The 24,731-nt window shown below is 39.3% G+C and overlaps 1 protein-coding gene across 4 annotated transcripts; it reads left to right on the forward strand.

The window, feature by feature from the left end:
- Positions 1-298: 298 nt before the first annotated feature.
- Positions 299-23,091, forward strand: LOC133211005 (glycerol-3-phosphate acyltransferase 3-like). 4 transcript variants are annotated; one of them, XM_061350979.1, is made up of 13 exons: positions 299-705; positions 9,367-9,439; positions 10,877-11,147; positions 12,256-12,330; positions 12,998-13,087; positions 14,013-14,106; positions 14,387-14,502; positions 15,817-15,872; positions 16,225-16,310; positions 17,080-17,208; positions 18,048-18,127; positions 18,589-18,706; positions 20,818-23,089. In XM_061350979.1, exons 1-12 carry the CDS (start codon positions 685-687, stop codon positions 18,701-18,703), a joined length of 1,206 nt encoding a protein of 401 aa, XP_061206963.1. In that variant the 5' UTR covers positions 299-684; the 3' UTR covers positions 18,704-18,706; positions 20,818-23,089. The 4 variants fall into 4 exon arrangements, with proteins under 4 accessions (XP_061206963.1, XP_061206962.1, XP_061206964.1 ...); XM_061350981.1 differs by lacking the exon at positions 299-705 and adding an exon at positions 2,355-2,688 and having other exon boundaries at positions 20,818-23,091; XM_061350978.1 differs by lacking the exon at positions 20,818-23,089 and having other exon boundaries at positions 18,589-19,377.
- The last annotated feature ends 1,640 nt before the right edge of the window (positions 23,092-24,731 follow it).

Here is a 24,731-nt window from a genome sequence, read left to right on the forward strand (position 1 = left end):
GAGATATATTTCAAGTCCAGATTTACTTCTAATAGCAATCCTGAGTGCTTTGGAGTTCAGACATAGACCTGCTTTGACCATTGTGTCTCAGTTGTTTCCATGCTCATGATCCCAAGAGCAGAAAGATACTTTATAAGCTTTGCCAGCTACTTTTGGCAGAAAATTAACCAAGACTGAAGTCCTGGAGTGCTGCTGGGAGTGGCAGGGAATGTGACTTTGTAAGGGTTAGACATGCAGTGCAAATGGTAATGTGTCACAGGATGGAAAACCATTCTCCCTCATACAGGAGAACCTCTCCTTCCTCCCCCCAGGGTACAGAAGGCTCTTTTCCCCCTCTCTTCTTATGAGAAATATCCCTCTTTTGTGTGCTTAGGCTCATTGCTGAGGCATCTCATTAGCACAGGCACTACACCGCCCTGGTGTGCCCCACTTCACCCACCTTTCCTGCCTCAAATGAGGTCTCAGAAACTACCTCCACCCTCCCGCCTACAAAGTTTTTAGCGCCCAGCTGACACACATACCAGTCCCCTGTGCGGAGTCTGAAGGCAGCTCTTTAGAGATGTGCTGCTTTGTGCCAGAGGGTGAACACCCACTTACCCAGCTTTCTACTGTATGGCACCCTAGGGAACATGTGTTAGCAGGGCAGGCTGCTCAAGGAAGAGACCAGAAATGAGAATGTAAGGAATGTTAGCTAAACACAAATGGGTGGGTAAAGCTGTTGCACAATGAAACGTTCCTAGATAACCCGAGAACTACAGCCTTTTGGTGAGGAAGCTGAGAAATAGTGGCTAATGGTGTGCCTGGCAGCAGCAGTGTAATGGGAGAGAGGGGCTTGCAATTGCCATTGAGAGAAAAAGCAATGGGAAGGCAGAAAGAATTAAAAATCAGACCCATGAGGTTTTGTAGAACATACAGAAGGCTCAGAAACAGATCAGCAATGGGAGGGAAGGTAAAGTAGGCAAGTAATGAAAAAAAGATGCAAAAGAAAAGTCAGATTGCTGAAGAAGATGTGGTATAGTTACAGAGACCTGAGGGATGGCATTCAGCAGCAAATCCAAAGGTACAAAAGCTACTTGACTCGTTATATGGCGCAAGAAGCAAGTCATGGTATCATGTGAGCTTGCAACATGTCAAGAGCCTGCTTGCTGGTGCCTGGGTACATTGCATGGACTAGAGGACGTAGTGGTGGTGCGGCTCACTCTGCTATCTGCGCTTCTGTTACTGACTGGAGAGTGTTGGGTACTCTTTCTGCAGAGGATCTTTGCGTCTGCTTTCATTTCTAAGGAATCTAGTGTGCATGTACTGTGGTTGCTCCACAACACAAACCAAACAATGGTATGGGGATATTTGAAAAGGACAGCCCTGGCTTTAGACAGACGTGCTAATGTAATCATGTGCAAAGGTAAGATATTTCGTGGACCTTTCATAGGCTATCACGTGGATCTTTCATGGATTTTTCGTAGCATATCATATCTTGGAAGTTTCGCCCTAAATGCTTATGCCACCAAGGTTAGTTAATTTATTCTGTGATAAGGTGGTAAATGAGCAGCTGGTTGGCTCCTTTTGGGTTCCAGACATTGTTATTCACCTTTGTTTCTTCTGTGATGCATACAAAAAGGCACGAGAGGGGTTGGTGTAACTGGCTGAACTGTGTGTCTCCTAAAAAAATACTGAATTAAATTATTGGCATTTTATAGGATAGAAGGAGACAGCTGCTTACCTATTGTATTTGAATTATGTAATCAAATAGATATAAAGGTGGGTGACTTGTTACTTCACCACAGCACATTTTGTAACCCTGTAATACAGTTTGGCTAATTTCTTGTAGAGCAGTGGAGGGAACAGGTTTTATGGTATTGTCAATTCCTGCCTGATGAAATTTGCATCTTGATTACACAGGTGTTATTAAAATAAAATAGTTAATTTAAATATTAAAATGAAATAAAAAAGCCTGACTTGCACCTCAAGCTTCAGTTTGGTTCCTTTGGTCAAATACCAAAACAAGGCAGCTGTTTTGCTGTGAAGTAGAAAGTCTGACTAAATAAGTCACTGATTTGAGCAAATGTCAGTTTGAGAAGTGTTTCAGGTGTATTGAATGAGTTTTAGAAGAGAAGATTTTAGGCAATCTTAAAGCAGCACCTACTTAATTCTGTATTGTAATCCACTGGTAGGACACCTTGTGAAAGCTAGTTGACACACTGACAAGTTACTTTATTGGCAGTATCTTATTACTTAGCATATAATGTTACTTATCATGTTTTTTCTTTCTTCTCCCCTGTATTATATCTGATGAGTAAATGCTTATCAATTAAAAAGTGGGTGGAGTTAGGGCGGGACAGGGTTTAGAAATTACATTATCATTGAGAGTGTCTGTGGTGTTAGGCTTCAGACGGCAGCAGCCTTCTCCTAGAGATAGCTTGAGCTCTTAGAATGTTTAAGTTTTATTTGTCTCTTGGAGCTTGCTGGATTCTCCACTACAGATGATCTCATATTGTCAGGAAGGCAGCAGGTTGGCATTTTGAAGGGGCAAACATGGAAGAAAATACAGGGGGCTATGGTTTTGCAGAGGGCAAGATTTTGTTTATCTGGACAATTTTGTTTGTGGCATTAGTTTTGTTGCCTTCAGTATTTCGAGTGTCAGTGGGGATTGCTCATTTCTATGTGAAAATTCTAATAACAACGTTTGAGGTAAGTTGAGAATTGGGTTTAAAAGTTGTATGTTTGCCTAAGGACATGTTTAATAAAAAGTAAAAATGTGTATATTTGACATGGATGCCATAAAAGTCAGCAGAAAGAATTCCATTAACTTGGATGTTTTGTTTGCAGCTTTAACTTACAGGATGGTTCTTTGAATGGTGCCTTTAATCTAGTTATGCACCAGGTTATAACAAGTACTTTTCATTATGCACCAGGTTATAACATGTATTATTGGTTTGAAGTCCGCTTGGGTCAAGTAGAGATTCCATGTTACATTGCTTCTAGATAAAGCTGGTTAGAATACTTCATGACAAGTCAAATTTAAATAAAAGGATGTATTAGTTTATGAGAATTGGTAATAAGAACATGATTTTAGATGTAGATAAATTTCAGTGTTTTTTGGCGTTATTTTAATGACATGGTATTAATGAATACTATTGTAGGTAAGAATACTAACTTTGTGTGTTTGCTTCTTCCAGTTAAAACTTGAGGCATCCAGCAGTCACAAATTCTGCTGTGTGATACTTGAGGAATCAATGCAGCCTTCTAAAACTGTAATTTTTATAGAGATGAACAGATCATGGCTAAGATCCTGATTCTGCTGATATCAGTAGAAGTGTTTTAGAGCTTTTAATAAGCCAGAAGTACATTTAATTTTTCAAGTCTGACTTTTCATATCCATCAGTGGCCAAAAGTAGGTGTTGTGAATTCATCATATTGACCAGTGTTATATTTCCATTTTCCAGTAGATTAATATTGTCTTTTTGGCATAAGCCTTCTTTTTGTGAATATACTTTCTGTTTGTGGCAGAAAACTTATTGCTAGTATTGTCACTATTATTAAGCTGTTAGAGCCATCTATTTGTGCAGTACAGCATGTCTGTAACAATGTGATATATTTAATATGATTGTCTTACTTTGCCAATTCTGTCTTATTTCTGTCTTATAATTCTTCTCTCTCAATATGGATTAAGAGCTCTTGGGCAGGGTCTGTCTTCGGCTGTATGAATGCTATTTAGCATAGTGTACCTGACAGCTAACTTGCGGGGTTACTTTTTTTCTGATACTGATGTCAATGGGAAATGAGTCCCTGCAGTGGCTATATGTAATACTGGCTTTTATATGTAACACTTTTTTCGTGTTTTAGATTGGCCAGTGTTATGCTAATTACATTCTTGTTGGTGCCCTGATTAAGAGGCTTGTGGCCTTTAGAATTGATTTAATCAGGCACTCTCATATCAAACACAAACCTGAGGTGTTGCTGGACAGCTTTGCTGCTGCAGTTGGCAGGCATGAAAATAATTCCTGTATTTTTGTTCCTCCTGTGCATTTTCCAGCTTTGAAGGACTTGTGACCCACTCAGTGGTACTTTATATAGGCAGGTACTTCTCTTTGGAAAAACATGTTAAATGTTTTTATTTCTGCGCTTTTTATAACAAGGTATGAGCATGCAGACTTTGTGTTCACACTGTGGAGGATTAATTTATCAAAAAAAGAAGCAATTAAGTTGTTGCGTAGTCACTTGAGATCTTGCTAATGAGGTAATGCACACAAAGACCATCTTTGCTTCCTGTCGTTAGCCTAAATGGTGAAATAAGATGCCTTACTGGACAGCTAGCTCAAAATGCTAATGCAGATGCTTAGTCATGTGTTAGCACACTACTTACTATATTGCAGGAATATCAATCTTTTAGGAAGTACCAAACAACTGTTTGATGTTCCATCAATAATCCAGCCTTGAGCACTATGTCAGATTCTCCATTTCATTGCACTTATTTTAGTCTATTATGTATAATAAAAAAATTAGTACCAAAGTTCTTACCTTACGCTTTTTATTTGCTTCTTTAGAGCTGTAAATGACTATGCAAAATAGGAGGCAGAGGGAAAACATGTTTTATTTTCCTCATGTTTTGTCAATTTGAAAAATATGAGAGTAGAGGCTGAGATAAGGATTTTTGAAATCAAAAGATATTTTTTCCAAAGCTGTGTTTTCAAGGAAAGCAGAGCTGTAGTCCTTTCGGAATTTGCTAGGAGCTCCAGGTGTTTTAGGATAAAGTCCAAGTTTGCAGATGTATTACTAAGCAATGAGTAATGGTGGCATATGATAAGGAATTTTGATTTCCTGACTTCACCGAAGTGTTTTAGCAGTGTGAACAATGACTGGAGCAAACACTGTGTAATCTATGTATAGCAAAGTTGTAGTAATAGAACAAGGAGTAATAGGTTTAAACCTAAACAGGGGAAGTTCAGGTTAAATATAAGGAAGAAGTTCTTTACCATGAGGGTGGTGAGGCACTGGAATGGGTTGCCCAAGGAAGTTGTGAATGCTCCATCCCTGGCAGTGTTCAAGTCCAGGTTGGACAGAGCGTTGGGCGACATTGTCTAGTGTGAGGTGTCCCTGCCCATGGCAGGGGGGTTGGAACTGGATGATCTTAAGGTTCCATCGGGGAATCTAGATAATTTTTTTGCTTTGTTTTCCTTGTTTGTTTTGGTTTTGGTTTGTTGTTGGTTTTTTTTTTTTATAGCAAACCAATTTTTTTTTTGCAAAAGCAAGACCTAAGGTTTGAAAAATTGGGGGGTGGTTGTTTTTATTTGGAGGGTTTTAGTTTTTGTGAGGTTTTTGTGTTTGTGGGTTTTTTATCATGTTGTGGCTTTTGGGGAGCTTATTTTTCAGGTCGTATGGATGGCATGATAGTAGAAGATCTCCAAGACAGTAATTTCTCAATTTCATAATTGCTAGGGCATAATTGCTATTGTTACCCTTCCTTTATCCATTACTTATTTTTGGAAACAATAACAAAGAATTTAGTTTGCTTTCTGATAGGGTTATTCTTTCCTATATGATTGTAAGCTTTTATTGTGAAATAATGTGTTTTCTCTAAGCTCTGTATTTTCTTGTCCGTAATGAGGTTTGGTGGAAATGACACTACTAGCAAAACTGTGCTATGAACATGATTCCAGCTCTTTAGCACTGCAGCTGCAAAAGAAAATATGTTTGCTAGGATGAAATCTACACCATGGTCTCACAGTCCTGTGGAGAGTCAAATGCACATGTTAAACAGCTGTAGCCCCATGTGCCCAGAATCTTCTGGAATTTCATGGGATCTGAGCTTCTGTAGGCAGTTGGAGTATTGTTTCGTGAGAAATACGCACATGTAGGAAAGACGTCAGCCAGCTAATAATTGTGGATTTTCTTTGAGTTGATAGCTCACTTGTACACTGAGGTAGCTAGTATGCTGTAAACTCCCACTGCAGCATGGGCACATGTTGCAGACACCTAAGGTAGTGCAAGAAACTCACTTGTGCTTTCAAATACATGGTTATCCTGAGCTAGCCAGTGCATCACAACCATCTCAAACAAATGTTTGGACTCTTCTCAACCTGTTTCATTTGCCTCACTAGAATGGCCAGGAGATTTGTCAGTGCTTTTCACTCTCTGATTGTGGACAGACGCTGCTTGCTCATTCTCTCATACATGCAGTATCATACAGAGACTATTTGATCTGGGTTTTCGTCTGGGACCTGAGAGGAGAAATGACACCAGGCAGAAAGGACTGTTGGATGAAAAGCCTGAAAGTGCTTGATCTTAGGTGGTGAACCTTCTGTTTGTATAGGAAGACTTTAAACGGAGTAATTGCCCCAAGGCCTTTGTCACACATGAGAACAAAGCCAAGAAAAGGATTGAAAAATGCCAGTGTAATGAGTGATTAGAAAAAAAATTCTGTGAGAAGAGGCAGTAGAATGTGGGATGTAGAAGAAGAGAGGCAAAAAAGAACTATTATGTAGTATGGAAAAATGGAATACTAACCAACACACTGAACTGTACTTAAAAGGAAAATGGGAGGAAAAAACAAATGATATTTTAAAAAATGAACATTCCATATTGTATAGTTTTTCATGTCATGTCCTATGAAGAAAATAGTTTAATGAAGTATTTGGCACCCTTATTTTGTTCAGAACTTAATTACAGGAAGCCTCAAACAAATGGACTGTTTGAATTAAGCTGCCAAGGCTTCACAATTTCAGCTGGCATCACTCGCTGGATGTTTGGACTTCTTGTGTCCCTATCACTTCAGAAATGGGAAGGAGAAAAGCACAGCACCTGAGTTCTCATTTGGTCATCAAACTTAGGAAATTAAGTTGCTCCTTTTAATGCTTAAATTCTGTGTTGGTTGCAACATCTGTGTTTTTGTAAGGTATTTAAAACATCCTTTCATTACTGTTTTGCAACAAAGACCAGCATGACAGCTCTGTCTCAATACTGTGCAAAACAAAGGTGATCGCAAAGCCTCATTTCATTTTTAAAAACAAATTGAACATACAGATGCTACCAAATGCAGAACAGTGTAGAAGCTGCTCTGCTGGGTTAGTGCAGAGTTTGACCCAGACCAGCAGCCCGGCTTTGACAGGTGTCAACTCAATTGCTTGATGAAAAGCCTAAGAGCTGTGTGATTGTACAGTCCTATTGCCAGGAATGCCCTCCCAGCTGCTTTTTACTTCAGCCGCCAGTGCCAGTTCATGGATTTGGAGAGTTTTGTGTCCCATGATGATTTTCATCTGTGTTTTTATGTAACTCTTCCCATTTCAGGTGATCTCTGGCAATATGTCCTGGACAATGCGCTCATAACTTGTGTTTTGTGGAAAGATAGTATCTTTTTCTTTCTTATATTTTCTGTCCAACACTTTCCTATGATGCTCCCCAGTTCTTATACTAGAAGAGAAAATGTTAACTGCTCCTTATGCACCTGCTTTGTGCCATTGCAGATTTGTAGACTTTTGTCATACGCTGTCTTAACCACCTCTCTTCCAAGCAAACAAGCTTTGTGTAAGCATTTACCTGTTGAAAGCTCTTATCTGCCTTGTCCTCTGCTTGGCTGACTATTTAATGATACACTGCCACTTTTGTCCCAGTTTCTCTGTGCTACAAAGCAGGAGTTTTTATTCATGAACTTTATAAATTTTTGTTGGTTTTGACCTGTCTTGCTCATTTGAATTACTTGGCATATATTTGGTGAGTCAGTGGTCAGTGATTATCACCCTTTTCTACTTGGGATTCAAAAGCCAGCCTCCTTGATGTATTCCAAATCGTTTGAGACAATATGAACAAAACCATTTCTGACAGTGCTTGCCAACTGGCAGGTGCATAATCATGTAGGAGGACCCTGATGAGCAAGATAAGATTGGTAGACAACATAATGCAAAGAAGAGAGTAGGGCAAAAGGCTTTATTTGTCAACCTAGATGGTTTTTATTTTATTCCTCCCTCATGTCATACAACTCTCCTATAGGATAATGGTGAAGGGTTGAGGGACAACAGTGCATTGTAAAGAGGTTAGGTTTGCCTCATGTCTGCCTTTACTCTCTTTTGCAATATTCTTGTTCCTCTGCCATATATTCTTTCTTATCTCAGTGTGTGGGCTGCTGTTTTCATGACATCTTCTGACTCCCCAGTTCTGAATGACTCTCCATGTGTTGCAAAAGACTGAGAGATGGTGTATGGTTTGCCTTTCCTAGGGAACAGTTGGAAACTATAGACAAGGTGAAGACCTGTGGTGGGGGTTTTTGTGTTTTTTTTCAATATGGTGCTGTAGTAGGTAGTTTGCATGAAGCTTAAAATACCACATCACTGCCTATTCTGCTTACTCTTTTTTAATTTTCTTTTAAAATGGCAGGTAAAAAAAAGGTCAGCTAAGGATAACTGTAATATTTTATTTATGCCATGATAAAGTGTCCCTTTTTATTACTGACTTCAGTAGCTACAGAAGGAGATGGTAGAAAGCATGTGAAACTTAACGATGGCAAAAAAGCTAGTTGGTGTTAGCATATGCAGCATGTTGTAATGTGGTGATGACTATTTGAGGTCAAGCTTCATGGTAACTTAAGTGGCTGCGCATGTCAGGAGGAGGGAATAAACTGTTTAGCAAGAGTTTATCCTGAAACAAACAGATGTGTCCTTATCTGTTGTAGGTGGGAAGCCTTAATAGTAGGAATACAGGAATATCTAGTACTCATGAGAGCTACTATTTATGTCTATATAAGTATGATGAAAATATTCAAAACTTCAAAATTTAGGCATATTGGTATATTTGATTTTCCTAATGGAGGAATTTTATGCTACTCTCCACAGGGAGGAGAAACTTGTTTTAACTCAGAAAGGTAAAAGGGAAAGGTGAAAGCTCATTACTAAAACTGCTACTTCAGAAATGCTATAGATATGAAATGCTCTCCTCTGTTTTCTGTTAACAGAAACTGCATGAATGCCTTAAAGCTGAGGTAATCTTATTTTCTTATTCAAAATTAATTTTTAAATCTATTTTTTCCAGCATGTCTCTAATGTCAGTGATAGCATTTCTCATCATTCTATTGTCTGAAGTTAACTGGGGAAAGAGAGTTTTGGACACAAAGACCTCACGGAGTCTCTTAGGTAGCTCAGTAATTTGTGGGGCCCAAGGAAAAAAAACCTACCTGCTTGTGCCAGACCATTTTTCCTGAAAACGGCAAAAGGTAATCTATGTAACAAATGAAAAGGAGGCGTGCAGGGTAGCCTGTGCTGAAAATCTAAGAGCTGGGTTCAATAAAAGAGACAGACAATTCATCTAAGGTAATTATAGAATGTCTGGAAATGATGAAATGAAAACCATCAACATCTACCTTTCTTGTTTTGGGAACAGTGGGCCACCCTGCAGATTGAGGAGGGAGTAAAAAAGCAGAAGGCGATGGCACCTGAAAATTTAATCTCCACTGGTAAGATCTCTGAATGAAGGTGACACAGCACTATTCATCTTGTTAAAAGGAAACTATTTTAAAATCTTACCTAGAAAAGAGTAAACAGGAATATAAATTGCATCTGATGTTTTTTAAGTATGAAAACTGGAATGGCGAAAATGGAGTTTGGTGGGCAAATAACTGCTGAAGTAACAAACCTACAAAAGAGATTTTAAGTATGTTATAAGCAAGGTAATTGGTGAACGGTTGAGTCTTCTGACTAAAAGTGTTATGGACTAGTGTGAGTATAGAAGGATGTTACTGATAAGCATTTGAGAAGCTGTCCTTGTTCTCATGAGTATTTAGTACTTAACTCCATCAGCTTTCTCTACAACATTAGGAGGAATGAGTATTCTTTGCCTTTGACGATGCTCTGTTTGGATTCGTGCTTCTTGTAACTTCTAGCATGCAAAAAGGTGGGGTCTGTCAAGTAAAGAAGCTAACCATCCTGCAGATCAATTACAATTTGCATCCCTCTCTAGGCATGGGAATAAAGTCTGAGAGATTAGTAAGTTTTTTCTTCCTAACTACTTTTCCTTCTTTGACCAAAGGGGACTGGGCTGAGTTCTCATAGTGATCCTTTTACTTGTAGTGCCATGTTTAGTCATGTAGACTGCTTGGGTTCTCAGCTAGTGAATTTAGGTCTGATGATTTCTTGGACATTGAAGGTTTGACTGAAGTGCAGCTGGATGAAAGTTTATGATTGTGATGGGGGCTAGTTCATTAAGATAATTTAAATGTACACAATGTTTCTATGTTACACAATGTATAACTCGGGAGGGTGGGGAATCTAGACACTTAGAAATTTCTTTATAGTGAAGTGACTCTAAAGAAAAAAGGGTTGGGGAAGGGAGAAAAAAAATCAGAGGAAGGTGTTTGCAACAACTGGGAAAAAGTAAAACTAAATAGCAGCAATGACAACTATACAAACACTGCTTGAAGCTCAGTCAAGGCACCAGGAGGGCTCTGCCGTCTTGGCAGTACACTGTTGCCATTTCTAGGTGTGTACATACATGTTTGCCTATCCCACATTGGCCTTCTTAGTCACCAGCGCGCTTGTAGTAAGCGTGGGTAAATGCCCTTCCCAAATCTTCGTTCGCGAAGTCAAGCCATGATGATGATGATGATGATGATGATGATGACATACATGTTGTAGGTATTGTGCCCAAGGTTTTATTTGCAGCTTGGTCTGAATGCTCTTCACCTTTCTTCAGTCATTTAGAGGTATTATATGGCCTGGCATTAGAGAAGTAATTTCTGGAATTAAATGCCAGCACATAAATGAGATATAATGATGAAATTATAGTGCTTGGAGTAGGAGGAGAGCTATTTCTAAAAAGCACATGTATTTTACTGTCTTTGGAATCCATACTGTCCATTCCACTGTGTGGAAGGAAGACTCATTTCTTCATGCAGGGATCATCCAGAGAGAGAAAACCTCCATGGAAGAGGAGCTTGCTGGCCAGCGTGGAGGTTGCTTCAACCTTGCTGATGTTATATACTTCTTCAAGAAGGGGTGTGAGGCAGTTGCAGAAGATGAAGTCACCCAGCGGTTCTCCTCTGAGGAACTGGTGTCCTGGAATCTCCTCAGCAGAACCAATGCTAACTTGCACCATGTCAGCTGGCAACTGACTGTTGTGTGGGTCATTGGGATCCTAATTCGGTATTGCCTCCTGATGCCCTTTCGGTAAGCCAGATGTAATTCGCTGGGATCTGTTTTTCATGTTGCTTTTTACAAAAGATGTGAAATAACACACTACTGACTAGTGCAGAATGAAGAACCTGGCAGGACTTTATTTTCCAAGACGCCATCAAAGCTCAGATATCCCTAAAAGAAAAAAAGGTGCTGAAGATGCACATTTCTCATGTTCAGGATGTTAGTAATTCATTTGGTTTTAAAATCCTGGTATGTATAGAAATGATCTGGAGATACTTTTGTTATGTAAAGGAACAACTTTTTCCGCTGAAAGGATCAGTCTCTGTATGCTGAACACTTGTGTGAAACAAAGACAATGTTCAGGGAGCACAGGGCTGGATGGAGATACAGCTATACAGAATGTATTAGGTTTTCAAACTTTTAAAATTGTCTATTAAGCAAAACCCAGCCTTTATCGTATTGACCAAATGGTTACAAGAATAACAGTTACAAAAATTCATATGTTCTTGTAAAGAGCAAGTGCTTTTAAAATTTCTTATTCCTTTGGGAGGACGCAATGTTTAAATCATACCAGTCAATCACATAGCAGAGCACATATCCTGCTTCCATTCACACATGCAGCTTAAAAAGACAACATTTATGTAGAAATGGCTTCAATATTGGGTTTGCTCACTCATTAGTAACCAATGTTATTTAATTTTTGTGATTATATAGTAGCTTACTGCTTGGAGTGGAAGCATGTTCTGAAATGTCTGGATAGGTTTAAAAAATTGGAATGAACCATCCCTTTTGGCACTGAGAAATCTCATCTGCATTAAAGAACACCAGCCACTACTTACCATCCTCTTTGAACACAACAGCTTCTTTACCACGTGAGAACTTCACATCAGGGTGTGGTGCTTTTTGGAAGATAGACTGCAGGCAGCACGAGGTTTTGTGTACTTGGTGCGGAATTAATTGCGGAAAACATGCGCTCGTATTATCCCATTGGCCTTAGCTGGATTTTATTGCTGCTTAGATAGTATTAGTGACAGAGGGAAGCATTGTGAAACGGATCAAAGGGTTAAAGAGAATATTTTCTTGCTTGCTCTTCCAATTTTGCTTCTTGGCATTTAATTAAGATTATTTTCCTTTGTAGCATCTGCTTGGCTGTTTTCACCATCCTCTTGCTAATATCAGCCACTACATTAGTAGGACAGTTTCCTAATGGGAGGTAGGTATTTTCTGAGGACTCTTTCCATTCCTTTTATATTTCTTTAAAGATTTTGATTACTGTGTTGAAATATAAATCTGGTTGAGTCCAGAGGATTAATGTGGACTATCATGGGGTGACTTTTTCTCTACCGTAAACTCATAGAACACTACCAGAGAGAGTATGGCAATGGCATCTGAAAGTAGACATGCAATGGCAGCCAGATAGATACTTCTGGAAGCATGTCTCAGAGTGAAAATAGAGTATGCTCTACTTAAGTTATAATAGGGCAAGTAAATCATCTGTCCTGAGCAATTTTATATTAGTCCTATGAGGTTGTTATGTCCTGTCAGTGCAAAAAATGCAAATGTGATTCATCAGCTAAATATTTTTCTATTAAATTAATGTTAATGAATGAGTCAATAGTGGTTATTTCCAGAGAAAATCTATAAAACAAACTCCTGACTATTATCTTCTCTGCTTTGAATCTTGTGCGCTTTGAATAGATTACAGTAGAACACTAGAACAAGAATATCTTTGATACCTGATAAACTTCTCCTGCATGGCATTGTTAGTGCAATTAATCTTAATATGGTCTTTGTAATCACAGCTATTGGGAATAATTTGGGGAGTTTATATTATGTTGTTCTGTGAATGTGGAAATGTATGTTCATTTCATTTCTTTCAGAGTTAAACACTGGCTGGCCAACCAGGTTCAGATGATATGTGCCACATTAGGTATCCGATGCCTGAATGGCCTTGTTCATTTCCACAACAGGTGAGTGATGCCACCCTCCTCTTGTTGGGTGGGTATTGATTTCTTGCAGTGCTCAGTGTCTCAAGTTGCAGAGTGGGATTCTTATTCCATTACTGCACAGATACTCTGATGGTACAACTCGATCCAAGAAGCTATTTGGATCATCAAGGCTCTGTCAGGATGTTTGCACGCACTACTGTGTTTTCTGTTGTGTGTTGGCAGAGTATGTGAAGGTGAAGTAGTACTATGTTCTCAATTAGATATACACTTAAACATTTTCTCAATGCTTGCCATCCATGCGTTATAATCACATGCAAGAACATCAACATAAATATTCAGCTGTCCTGTCAGACAATTTTTTTGGTAACTAGTTCTTCATGCTTCTCCTACAGTAAGTTATGGATGGTATTTCAGGAAGGTTTTGTGATATCTTGCTTGCTTAGTGATGGAGCTTTATATAATGGGGGCTTCTGAAATATTTTTTGTTTATGCTTTAGAAAACAAGAAAACACATGCTCTAGTGTCTTTACTTTTAGCGTTTTAGTGTTCAACTATTCTTTGATATATGCCTCTGAATGTTAATTTATGCAGCTAAAATGTCTACAGAAATGAAGTCTCATCTCCTTAGCTAAAAGGAAACTGGTTTGGTGAAATACCAAAACTACTGAAATATGAAGGGACTCTTGAAAGTACAAGGAAAAATGATTTATCTGCTGTAATGAACTGCCAGAAATTTTAATATGTATTATACTGATGTTTAGTATTTTAAAATGTATTGTGTCCTTCTACTTCCTATGGATCTGAAGATAGGCTGTATGCATGAAATACTTTTGTCAAAGAGAGTCTCAGTTGTGGATGTATGCTCACTGGATGGGTCACCTAATGGGTGTAGCCTGTAGTCTGCAGAATAAACATTAAGTAATTACTTTTGTGGTTGTCACTGCAGAGAAAACCGACCACAGGAAGGTGGCATCTGTGTAGCCAACCACACATCTCCATTAGATGTTCTAATCCTGGCCAGTGATGGATGCTACTCCCTGGTATGAACAAGAGAGTTGGTAAATACTGGTAATGTTGGTATGCCCTTAGATGTAGTGTTGGGTAAGAGGATAAACCTACTGGTGGAAAGAGTTGGATATGATAGCATTCAAACTCACATTCTGGACTACAGAATAATAGACACAGGCAAGTGCGTGACCACTTTTGAGCAAGATTGGTATAATTTGTGAATGAGCTTAGAAAATGATGCATTTGTGTTCAGAATTTTATCATTTATGTGTAGTAGTCATGCATAGTAACCAGTTCCTTTTGGGCTTGCAGGTTGGCCAGACACATGGAGGGTTTTTGGGACTTATTCAAAAATCTTGCATGCAAGCCACTCAGCACGTTTTGTTTGAACGCTCAGAAATGAAAGACCGTCATCTGGTGAGGAAAAAGTAAGGTAGTGAGGTGTTTGCTTAATTGTCCTGTCAGGTCTTTTAATGGTGAGGTCCAAGCCTGAGTTGAGGTTGTTTTCATCCTGCATCTCCCTTTGGTGGGCAGCTGTAGGTTGTCATCAGTATGAGGTTTGGAACTGTGCCATCAATGAAGGTGCAGAGTGTAGCAATCATCTACTGACCTTCTGACTGTTTGCCCCATAACCTCTGGGAATTTCCACATTGCCACAGTTGCCTTGTCTGCCACAGGGAGGATTGAGGAATGTCAGGACAGAAATAGGAATTCTGTCAGTACACCTGCTTCCCATGTCATGCTACATTTTTCATCAGCTGTGAACATTGAAGATGGTTATATCTCCTTTGAATAAAGAGTAAAAGGAGGCTGACTGTAGCAAAAAAACTCCAAACAAAACCCAGGAGGCTGGTGCTACCATCTAGCTGCTAGAAGCTGGAAGACCACCCTGGAATAGTGTAGTCTGTTTGTTTAGTGCCTATACTGCTGTCCAGGCCTGAAATATTGATTCTTGGCAGAGACGGCATGTCAGACTTAAAGGGTATGAACAGGATTGACAGCATGGCAGTTCTTACATTCTCAGGTACTCACAGCAACTGTTCTTAGTCATCCTAAATCTTCATAAAGTAGAGTGCAATGCAGCTAACGTTAAGTAAATGTCTGTGGCAGTTTGTCCTTAGAAAAATGGAGAGAGTCCCCAGATGCTTTTTTTCTTTTTGATATCTGATGTTTTGGTTTTGTTCTTTAATGCAGACTGGAGGAGATCTGCGTGCTCTTGAGTCATAGGAGGAAAGACAGGAAAATGACAGATTTTGTATGTCAGTAACCTGCTTAGTGGTAATACATTTGCTTTTAAGTGATGCAGGAAATATGGGAAAGTAGTGGCATATTTCCACTACGTGTAGAGATTCATTAGATACATATAAAACTGATGTTATGAACCTAGAAGATGTGAAAACTTGAAATACGGCATATATGTCAGTCCAAAGAAGAATTTGACTGTGTTCATAGCTGAAATCTGTCAAAGATAAGAAAGTGATTTTTACATGATTCAAATACCACCATTCTCTGGCTTCATGATAACTGGGTTAAAATGGTAGTTTTGTAAAAAACCTACTTTTGCAATTAGCAAGAGAGAATCTTGAGATAAAGACTTGAAACATACAACTCACCTGAGGCTAGGGTAGAAAAGAGCAATTGGTCAAGGCTTTTCTTGTCCTAAGAAAGAGGTAATGCGTGTTTAGGTTCTTGGCCAAATACAAATATGAAGCATACACTGAAATTTTATTTTCTCTCCACAGAATTAGAGAACACATTGCAGATAAGGCCAAATTACCCATTTTAATTTTTCCAGAAGGTAGGAAACAACTGTATTGATTTTATTGTTCATCTCACTTTTTGCCACTGAGTGCAGTTTGTTATACCCAGTCTTTATAAGTGAGGTGTTTGGTTGGTTTTATTCTGTAGAATTAATTAGCTCTTGTGAGATATGTGAAGTCAGATTCTATTACTTTACAACAGCTTTTTGACAGTCTATTTTCTTTAGTTTATAGTATGGAAGAGAGAAAAGGCCCTGGGATTTTGTTTCAGAACTAAAGCTTATTTCTCCTCTAGCAACTTAAGTCTCCGTGAGGACAGCTTTTAGGATTCATTTGCTGATACTATTCTTTGAGTAGATTCAACTCTTAATCTGTTTTAATTCTGGCCAGGTACCTGCATAAATAACACATCAGTAATGATGTTTAAGAAGGGAAGCTTTGAGGTAGGAGGAACCATCCATCCAGTAGCAATCAAGGTAATGTATCTGCAGTTTTCCAAACATGGCAGGACTATTTGCAGAAGCTTCTCATGTTGGAGAAGCCATTCATGTGTAAACCTTAAAAAGGGGTTGTTCTGTGTGAATAAGGTACTGAATAAGCCCTGAGAAAACAGACTCTTTTCACTTGAGCAGTGTCTTGCAGTTCACTGCAGTATGGAAAATGTTTTGCTGAGTATCTTTACAGGTGGTTAGGAGGAACCTGAAAAGCACAGTTGCAATTGCTGTGCTACATGTTCAGCTTGGCCTGTTCTTTCTGTCCTAGGGCTTCTTGCTCTTGTGTGCTTTGGGTATGAAGGCACTTTTCTTGGCACTTTCAAGGCTTTCTGAGTAAACCTAGCTCTAGATACCTTAGTTGCTTTTTCTGCAACTGTAATGTTGCATTTCTTATGGAAATTCTCATGGAAATTGTTAAAACTGGTGTGAGCATTACCAAGGAAACCTTTGTATTCAGCATATTTGTAGGTAACAAGTCTTTACATTTTTAATAGATCTGTTTTGTTGAGATGTTTTTCAATGTGTCTGTCACAGTTTGTGGTCTGTGCTGCTTGTGGAGGTCAACTTAAAAACTTGTAATGAATGCTAAAATGTGGAGCTTTACTCTGAATTTACTGCTGCTTTTTGGAGGTGTGATTTGCCTCTGATTTAACAAGTTGAACTGTGACTTTGTGGCCAAAAAAAAGCAGCTTATGTGATTTAAACTAAGGTAGCAGATCATGCCCTTTTGCTTACTTTTCTTGTTTTTCAGTATGACCCCCGCTTTGGAGATGCATTCTGGAACAGCACAAAGCATTCCATGATGACCTATATTTTTAATATGCTTACCAGCTGGGCTATTGTCTGTAATGTGTGGTACCTGCCACCAATGGTCAAAGAGGTACTTATGCTATCACATGCTTTGAAAATGATCATAAAATGTTGTCTGGGGGGAAGTCTGCATTACTACACGTGGTGTGTTGGCATTATGTTTGCAAGTCTTTATTGACAGCTTAATAGATAAAGGCCAGAAAGCAACACTGTGGTCTGAAAATTAAGTGAGCACAGATTTACTTGGGTTAATTATTTTCAAGTAAAAATTACTCTTGCAGGTATTCAGACATTTCTGCATCATGCTCCCTATTGCTGCCGAACAGCTTCTTTACTTGGGTGGAGCTGCCTTGCTTTCCTCTACTTGCAGAGACTAAAAGAGATGTTAAAATGTGGTTTTATGTTGCAGGAGTACTGCCCCTCAGCCTGGCACAGACCTTCCTTTTTTACTCCCCACGTAATACATAGATTCAGGCCTTCTCCTCACTCCAAACTGGGATGCTTTTGCCGTGTGTCCCCACACTACCTTCATCTGCACAGCTTCCTTCTACTTCCTTGTTTCTCAGCCCTGCAGAATACCCGCCTTATCTTTTGCCAGCAGCTTTATACAACAGCCGAAGTGCTGGGAGCAGATGTATTTCCAGTTCTGGACAGACCTATGACCTCATGCTGTGTATTGTTTGAGATTGCCCCAGAAAACATGGAGCCTTCCACTCAGTTCTTTTTGGCATCAAATGGTAGCAAAGCAGGAAGTTTTCCCTAGTACCATCTGGAACTGCCCTGTATGTTACACTTGGCTTGAGGGCCTGGCATGAACCCAAGTGCCTGCTGTCTAACAAGAAGTATCCTTATAAGTAAGACACAGAGAAAATGTTTCAGTTACAAAGCAAGTAATTCATTCTTTGTCAGGAAGAAGAAGATGCTGTTTGCTTTGCCAACAGAGTCAAGGCTGTCATTGCTGCTCGGGCAGGAATGTCTGTTCTTCCTTGGTAAGAAGCAATATCTTTGAGGTTGGGTTTAAAGCATTTTTAGGTGTTCTGAAATGTTAGCTTGGAATCCTTTAAAAATTCTTCCAAATTTGCTTTGCTTGCATTTTAGTCCATCATCCTTCATGACTTTGATTCAGAAAATACTACTTTATTCCTTGAACAAGTCCACAAGGATAAATAGAATAATAAAGTATAAAAAGAGAAATGGATCTGACAGGTGAATGTAGCCAGGAGGTAATATTTGGTGAAAAGAAATTATTTGCTTATTAAATAGGAGGTTAAAGGCAAGGCATTGCTTGTGTTGTGTACATCTTTACAGTACAAATCATTTAGCATTGTATTGCAAAAGCCAACATTTGGGGTGAAAACTGCTTTGACTATGTAGTCTAAATAGTGTAATGTTTCTCTGCCTTTTTCAACCTGAAGTGAGCTCAAGGCTGTTTCTTTTCTGTATCTTTCAGGGATGGGGGGCTGAAAAGGAAAAAGGTCAAAGAGTCTTTCAAGGAAGAGCAACAGAAAAAATACTGCCAGTTGGTAATAGAAAATGGATCTGTGGGAAATGGAAATGTTTGTTAAATGGTATTTATTTTATCTCATGTCTTAAATTACTTAATCTCTACCAGAAAATGGGCTATTTTTTACATTAAACCTGACATGTTCTCTTTCTGTCCCTGTAAGATACTTTGCAAATGACACAGCAGGGAAACCATGAAGAGCTAATATTTTGTATTAAACAAAGATATCATTTATGTAAGTAGGAAGATTTACAGTATATTAGTAAAATTCTCACTGATATTGAATGAGAAGAATCTGGAATAAATTATGAGGTTCATTAAACTACCTTTTTTAAATCTTTGCATTACACTGAAGGCTTAAACAGTAACTTCTGAACTTGTAATAAAACACTTCTGTACCTGGATTGGTGCTTTTTCTGTGAGCCACAGTCAGTGTTGTGCTGTAGAGGCAGCTCTCCTGATTTTAGAAGATATTAGGATATTAAGCAGTTCGCCAAAATATGTTTTCCAAATTGCAAGTTGAAAAGAAGCGTTGGATGTCAAAGGGAAAAAGGCAGTCACTGACTTCACCATCCATGTCACAGGGATGGAAGCTGTTGTGGAACTGGTGGTTGCCTATGACAGTGGACAAGATGTGTTAGAGAGACCCTCCCACACAGCAGGTTCAAGAAGGACCCCCTTGCTTTCCAGCTGATCCTCAGATACTAGAGAGGCTGGGTGCATCTGGATTCAATCCTAGTCAATGGCTTATGTCTAAAAGGACTGTGTAGTGCTTGCACCTCCATGTCTAAATTTGTCCCGCATGCCTATTGGTTTTACTGTCACGTTGCAAGGGGGGTGTCCTCAAACTCTTTACGTTTGACCAGTTTCCTAAGGAAGTTGGGACTCTTGTGTCTGACCAGCCTGTCCAGTGTCTCATTAGGGGGACCTCACTTTACAGCCCCCCAAACTGGAGTGTGATTCAACCAACCTGTTCAGAGACGTGCACCGACAGCATCCCCTGGTTAAATCCTTTATTACAATTATTCAAGTCTCTGGGGGCTCATACAAAAGGGACTTCAGTTGGAGATTTATACAAAACACAAGTTTGTGACAAGATAAGGTTCAGAGATTGCTGGTGATAAGATACTGTCTGCAAAAAACAAGCTTGAAGTGATACACAACCAGACTATAATTGCTAGCTAGCATGGGTTAGTTATTCAGCATGCATAATATAAAGTTCTTGCCTAAGAGGTGTCCCTGTGGGGGAGAAGACAGGTTCAGCATGTCAACTGATCCCAGAGGTTACAACTGTTCTCCAACTCCTCCCCCCTTCTATACTTCACTTTCAGGTGGAGCTTGAGTGACTGTAGTCATCCATTCTTTTATTATTGATTGGTGTAAAATTCTTTCACTTTTAAAGATGCAGCCAATGAAATAGATAAAGTGTGTGCTCAGAGAAGGGTGGTTGTACCTTGGAGGCAAGTAACTTTGGGGTGGAGGTTTACGTTGCTATTACAACAACATCATAACGAGCAAGATTCCCTTAAGGAAAGTGATTTTGCCATAGTTGCTGACTCAGCAACAGGCATCTCTTACATTTCCCTTTTGACAACTGTCATGTGGCTTATCAGCTGTGTGGTACCATCCAGGCAGGTTGTCTTGCCTAGGCAACCATGGTGGAGCAGATTCTGTGCATGCCAAGCACCCTGAAAGGGGCAACTGTATTTTACCCAAAAAAGGTTTCTCTAATACTGCAACTTCTGCCTGATCCCAGTTTTCTCTTATCCCTCCCCCCTCACTGATTTTCACATAGACTTTCTAGGGTCCTACTGACAAACACCAGAACAGCGTCCCTAATGCCTGTGTGTGCGACAGTGGGATAAACTAGTTGCAGCCAAGGACAATGTCATAGCAAAACACATCTTTTATACTGTATCTTCTTACCTTGCTGTATTCCTTACTGTGTCTGTTTGTATGCATTACACAAATTAAAGAAAATCTGTGACCTGACCTCTGTTATCCTCTGTTGTAATTATTTCTGGATCATTTGTGCCAAGTGGTAAGCTTGGATGGAAGAGAATGAGTATTTCAGTGGATCAGGCACTCAAAAAACCAAGCCCAAACTTAAAAAAACCCCCAATCTGTCAGTGTAAGTAATGCTTTTTTTGGCTTATTTATTTATTCAGTTTCTAGCTGTGCAAGCTACACAGCCAAGTTGCATCACCATCTGAGAGAAGCCTGCGGCTCTGTCTTCTTCAAGAGGACAAACTTCCTCTACTGTTTACCACTTAACATGTCATCCTTTCAGATCGTTACCCAGTAGACCTTGCACCTTTAATTGACTGGGTGGGGTCTTCTCCAAATAAAATATGAGGGCCTTCTGGTATGGCTAATCAGTGTAGGGGAGACCTACACTGTAAAGCACAGCCTTGCTTTGTAACTTGATGCTGCTTTCTGATACCTACACATTAAACACCTAAGTGATGTTAACTGTTGCTGGAGTCCTTAATTCTCTTGACTCCAAATGTCTTTTCCTACAGCTATGTCTTATCTTCGGGAATGTCTGAAATGCTCTTCTCTCTACAACTTCTGCTGACCTGCTTTACGTTATTGGGAGACCCCTCTTGACTCGCTGTTGTTTTAAGATCCGTTTCAATAATTCTACATCCATGCAGGACGAGAAATGTGAGCAGCATGCCATCTAGTGGCATCTAGTTAGCGGTAGCGATCTCTCCCTTGCTGAGTTATCTAATTCCGAGGAATTAATCTTTCATTTCTCCTACTTTCCAGGAAAACATGAAAACATAGAAATAACTCCGTATATCTCAAACACAGGATCTTTGATTATCAGTCATGGTGTACCACCAGCAATGCATGTACTTGTTCTAAGTTTCGTCACCCTGTGTTCAGTGTATTTTCCCCAGGCTGCCTCTTAGCTATGATAAATCTAAATCAGAAATGCTTCTGTCCTTCAGTTGCTTCAAAATCAGTTAGGGATCTAATCTCTGACCTTCTACTTGTATTTTAAAATTCAGTAGAGCCAGCAAGCCTGAGATGTTCCTGAGGGCAGTATGGCGCTTCATTTGCTGTCACGAGTTTCTTCAGTACCTCGAAACTATTTGCTCCTGACCAGGGGCTGGGGACACTGTCAGAAGAAAACATGTTTTCAGGAGAATGAGGCAGATGCTCTGAACTTGTATTCTACCTACACAGATTTCCTTAAGCTGTAGTAAGAACAGTGAGCAGTTAGAGCTGAATTCCACAACCCAGCATTTTATGCAAACTCTTCCTTGTGCAGCCTGCCTTGAACAAAAGCAAGAAAAGCAGCCTTCATCTGCTGTTTGTTTTTAACCTCAACGCACTCTATGGAACATGTTTTGGTTATGTGTGCAGTTTGAGGCCTGATTTCAAGTAAGCCAATGGAGATAGGTCACAGATGCATTACAAGTGGGACCTCCAGGTTTTTTAGCCTCTCTGTAGGATTTGCTTTTGGCAATGTTTGTGCTGAGGTGAAATACCTATTGCTCAGGTTCTTTTGAACATTTTTCCCAGCTGTGGTGCAGATTGTGGAGATGGTCTGTGAGGCATTCACAGGTGCATTTGATTTTGGAAAAGTAGGCTTAGAAATTAGTGGACATACAGTAGAGAAAGAGGCCTTCCTGGCTTATTGCTATTTTATTGTTGCTGTACAGATGGGAAGGATCTTAACATTTCTCCTCTCCCATCCTCCTCCTCCTATATTTATTATTCTATTTAACACTGGCTCTTCAATTAGTGTACCAGACTCCTTTGTGAGTAGGGTTCATTGTGATCAATTGTCATCAAGGCTAGCATTTAGTACATCCAATCAATGATGTTCTATGTAATGGTTGTGGTATTGACTGATTTTTAATTTTACAGTATGTTGAGCCCTGTTGAACTCTTTTAATATGATAATTGCTTTACTAATCAGTAGTCATGGTTTGTGTGCAACTGCAGATCATTGACATCAGTTAATATCCCCTGATACTCGTATCTGACTATACGAAAGATGCATGTGGTGAAAGACATATAATATCTACACAGTGGATATTAGAGTAATATTGGGGGAAATACTGCATCCTTGCATATCAGAATTTTAAGAAATAGGTTAATAAGTAATTTATTAAGGTATATTTCTTTTTATATGGCATAGCTATTAAATACTATCTTCTAAGTTTATACAAACATCTATTAAACAGCTTACTTTGTAACTACATCATAAGCGTTCATTTGTTCATACATTATATACTGTGTTTATCAAGGATATAATCGATTTAAACCAAAAAAATGGTCATCAGATATGGCTATGGGCAGTTTTCTTTACTCATATAATCTATAACTTTACATACAATATAAGTATGTACACACATTCAATAAAATAAACTGTATATTATATTTCAAATAACCACTTTGTTTGTCATGTTTTTTAATATCATTTTATAAAACACACCTACAAGGTATTCTAAGGACAGGTATCTATATAAAATGTACATTTATGTTAATTTGAGTTGAGGCTGATTTCTGTCCAGATGCTGGTTTACACAGTTTTAAGTTACTCTTTGCATGTTGCACCCTCACCCTTTGCATTGTATTTGTGACACGGGCATCTGAAGGGTGCATCAAATGCAGGCAGCCTGCTTCATCCGTCAAACAGGCACGAGTGGCTCTTGCTGTGGACCAGGAGGTGGCAGCGCTGTATGCTTGGCTAACGCTGCCAGGTGAAATAGAACCTTAATGCCCTTTTGGGAAATACAGGCTTTAATATCACTTAAGAAAAAAAAATAAAATATGAAAAGGTAAGTTAATTTACTGTACATTCAGCATGTTTTTTCCTTCCTTAAAGTACTGGCATGAACAGAAAAGTACAGTATCATTTTAAGTGGTATTTTGTTATATGGGAAGCTTCAATCAATACACAGATAATAAAGTTCTGGAGTAAGACATATACATTTTTTTCTTCACTGTTTCTCCTCTCCAAGCACAGTGGAAAGCCAGCCTGCCAGGCCTGGTTGTGGTGTGCAATACAGTGCCATCCTTGTCGTGTGCTCCTTGTATTAATGCTGCAGATTCTCATGTCTGCTGGGTTTACTGTAGCATTTTTGCCCTGAAGATGCTGTCTGCATCTCCTCCTGTGCTTGATGCAAAAATCTGTTCAGATACTCAAACCCCTCCCACATTAACAGAGTGGTGAAGTTTTTTAATTTCTAGGTGATTTGTTGAGTTGAATGCAGACGCTTTTAAGGTCATGAAGGGAAAACCATTGCTAAATTGCCTTCTGATGCTCCTCTACCACTACAGAACTAATTTCAGTATGCACTTATTTCGTCATACAGATTCCAGCATATTTGGTAACTTGCAGAAACAAGCAGAGATGTCTCACTTTAAAATGTGCAAGTATATTGCTTGCTGGAAAGGTCCAAAGATCCTGTTTCCAAGACTAATGAGGAGTCTCAGCTGTTATGTTCCAAGTGATAAAATCCTGCTGTAGATGGGAGGCCAAATGACCACAAACCCTGTGCTTAGAGTATCCAAATGAAAAGTGCTGGATGCTGAACACCTGGAAAACATTTGCTCCTGGGATTTGTTCATATGACCATTGCATTAGTCCATTCTCTTTCCTCTCCCCACTTCAGCAGTACAGACTCCACCTCTCACCGAGTCACCCCAGCACAGGCACCTCTAAGACATCCAAGGCTGTGTGGGGCATTTGTTCAGATTCTAAGGCCTGCAGCTGTCTCCACTGCAGTGTTATTTCCTGCTATCTGTTTGAGCTAGGATACTGTTTGTTTCCACTTGCTTCCGTTAATGTCCTTCATGCGTGTTCACATTTTCCCTCTCGTTGTAAGGAGAAACTAAGCTCAGATCTTTTAATAGGGTTTTAATTGTAGCTGTATTGTTGAACTCCTAGAAACCTAGATTTCTAAATCATGGAAGTTAAGTTTTTTGAGATGGGGCATGGGTGGGTGCTGTGTTTATGAAGTGCACAGTGCTTATGAGTCCTTGTCTTTCCTGTATAGAGCCCACAAGACTGCAGCTCTGTCAATCCACAATGCTAGGCTTAAAGGGTCTGTGGAAGTCAGGCTCCC

Source organism: Neopsephotus bourkii, unplaced genomic scaffold (genome assembly GCF_033783945.1).
Source record: "Neopsephotus bourkii isolate Nb327-2 ecotype Australia unplaced genomic scaffold, CSIRO-AGI_Nbou_v1 NB_547, whole genome shotgun sequence".
Lineage (NCBI taxonomy): Eukaryota > Metazoa > Chordata > Aves > Psittaciformes > Psittacidae > Neopsephotus > Neopsephotus bourkii.

Bases quoted from the DNA above. Each gene is read 5' to 3' on its own strand.
- LOC133211005 (XM_061350981.1), top strand. From the start codon at position 2,533: ATGGAAGAAAATACAGGGGGCTATGGTTTTGCAGAGGGCAAGATTTTG. The intron at 9,440-10,876 runs GTAAGATCTCTG...TTCTTCATGCAG, and splicing joins TGAAAATTTAATCTCCACTG to GGATCATCCAGAGAGAGAAA. The intron at 14,107-14,386 runs GTATGAACAAGA...TTGGGCTTGCAG, and splicing joins GTGATGGATGCTACTCCCTG to GTTGGCCAGACACATGGAGG.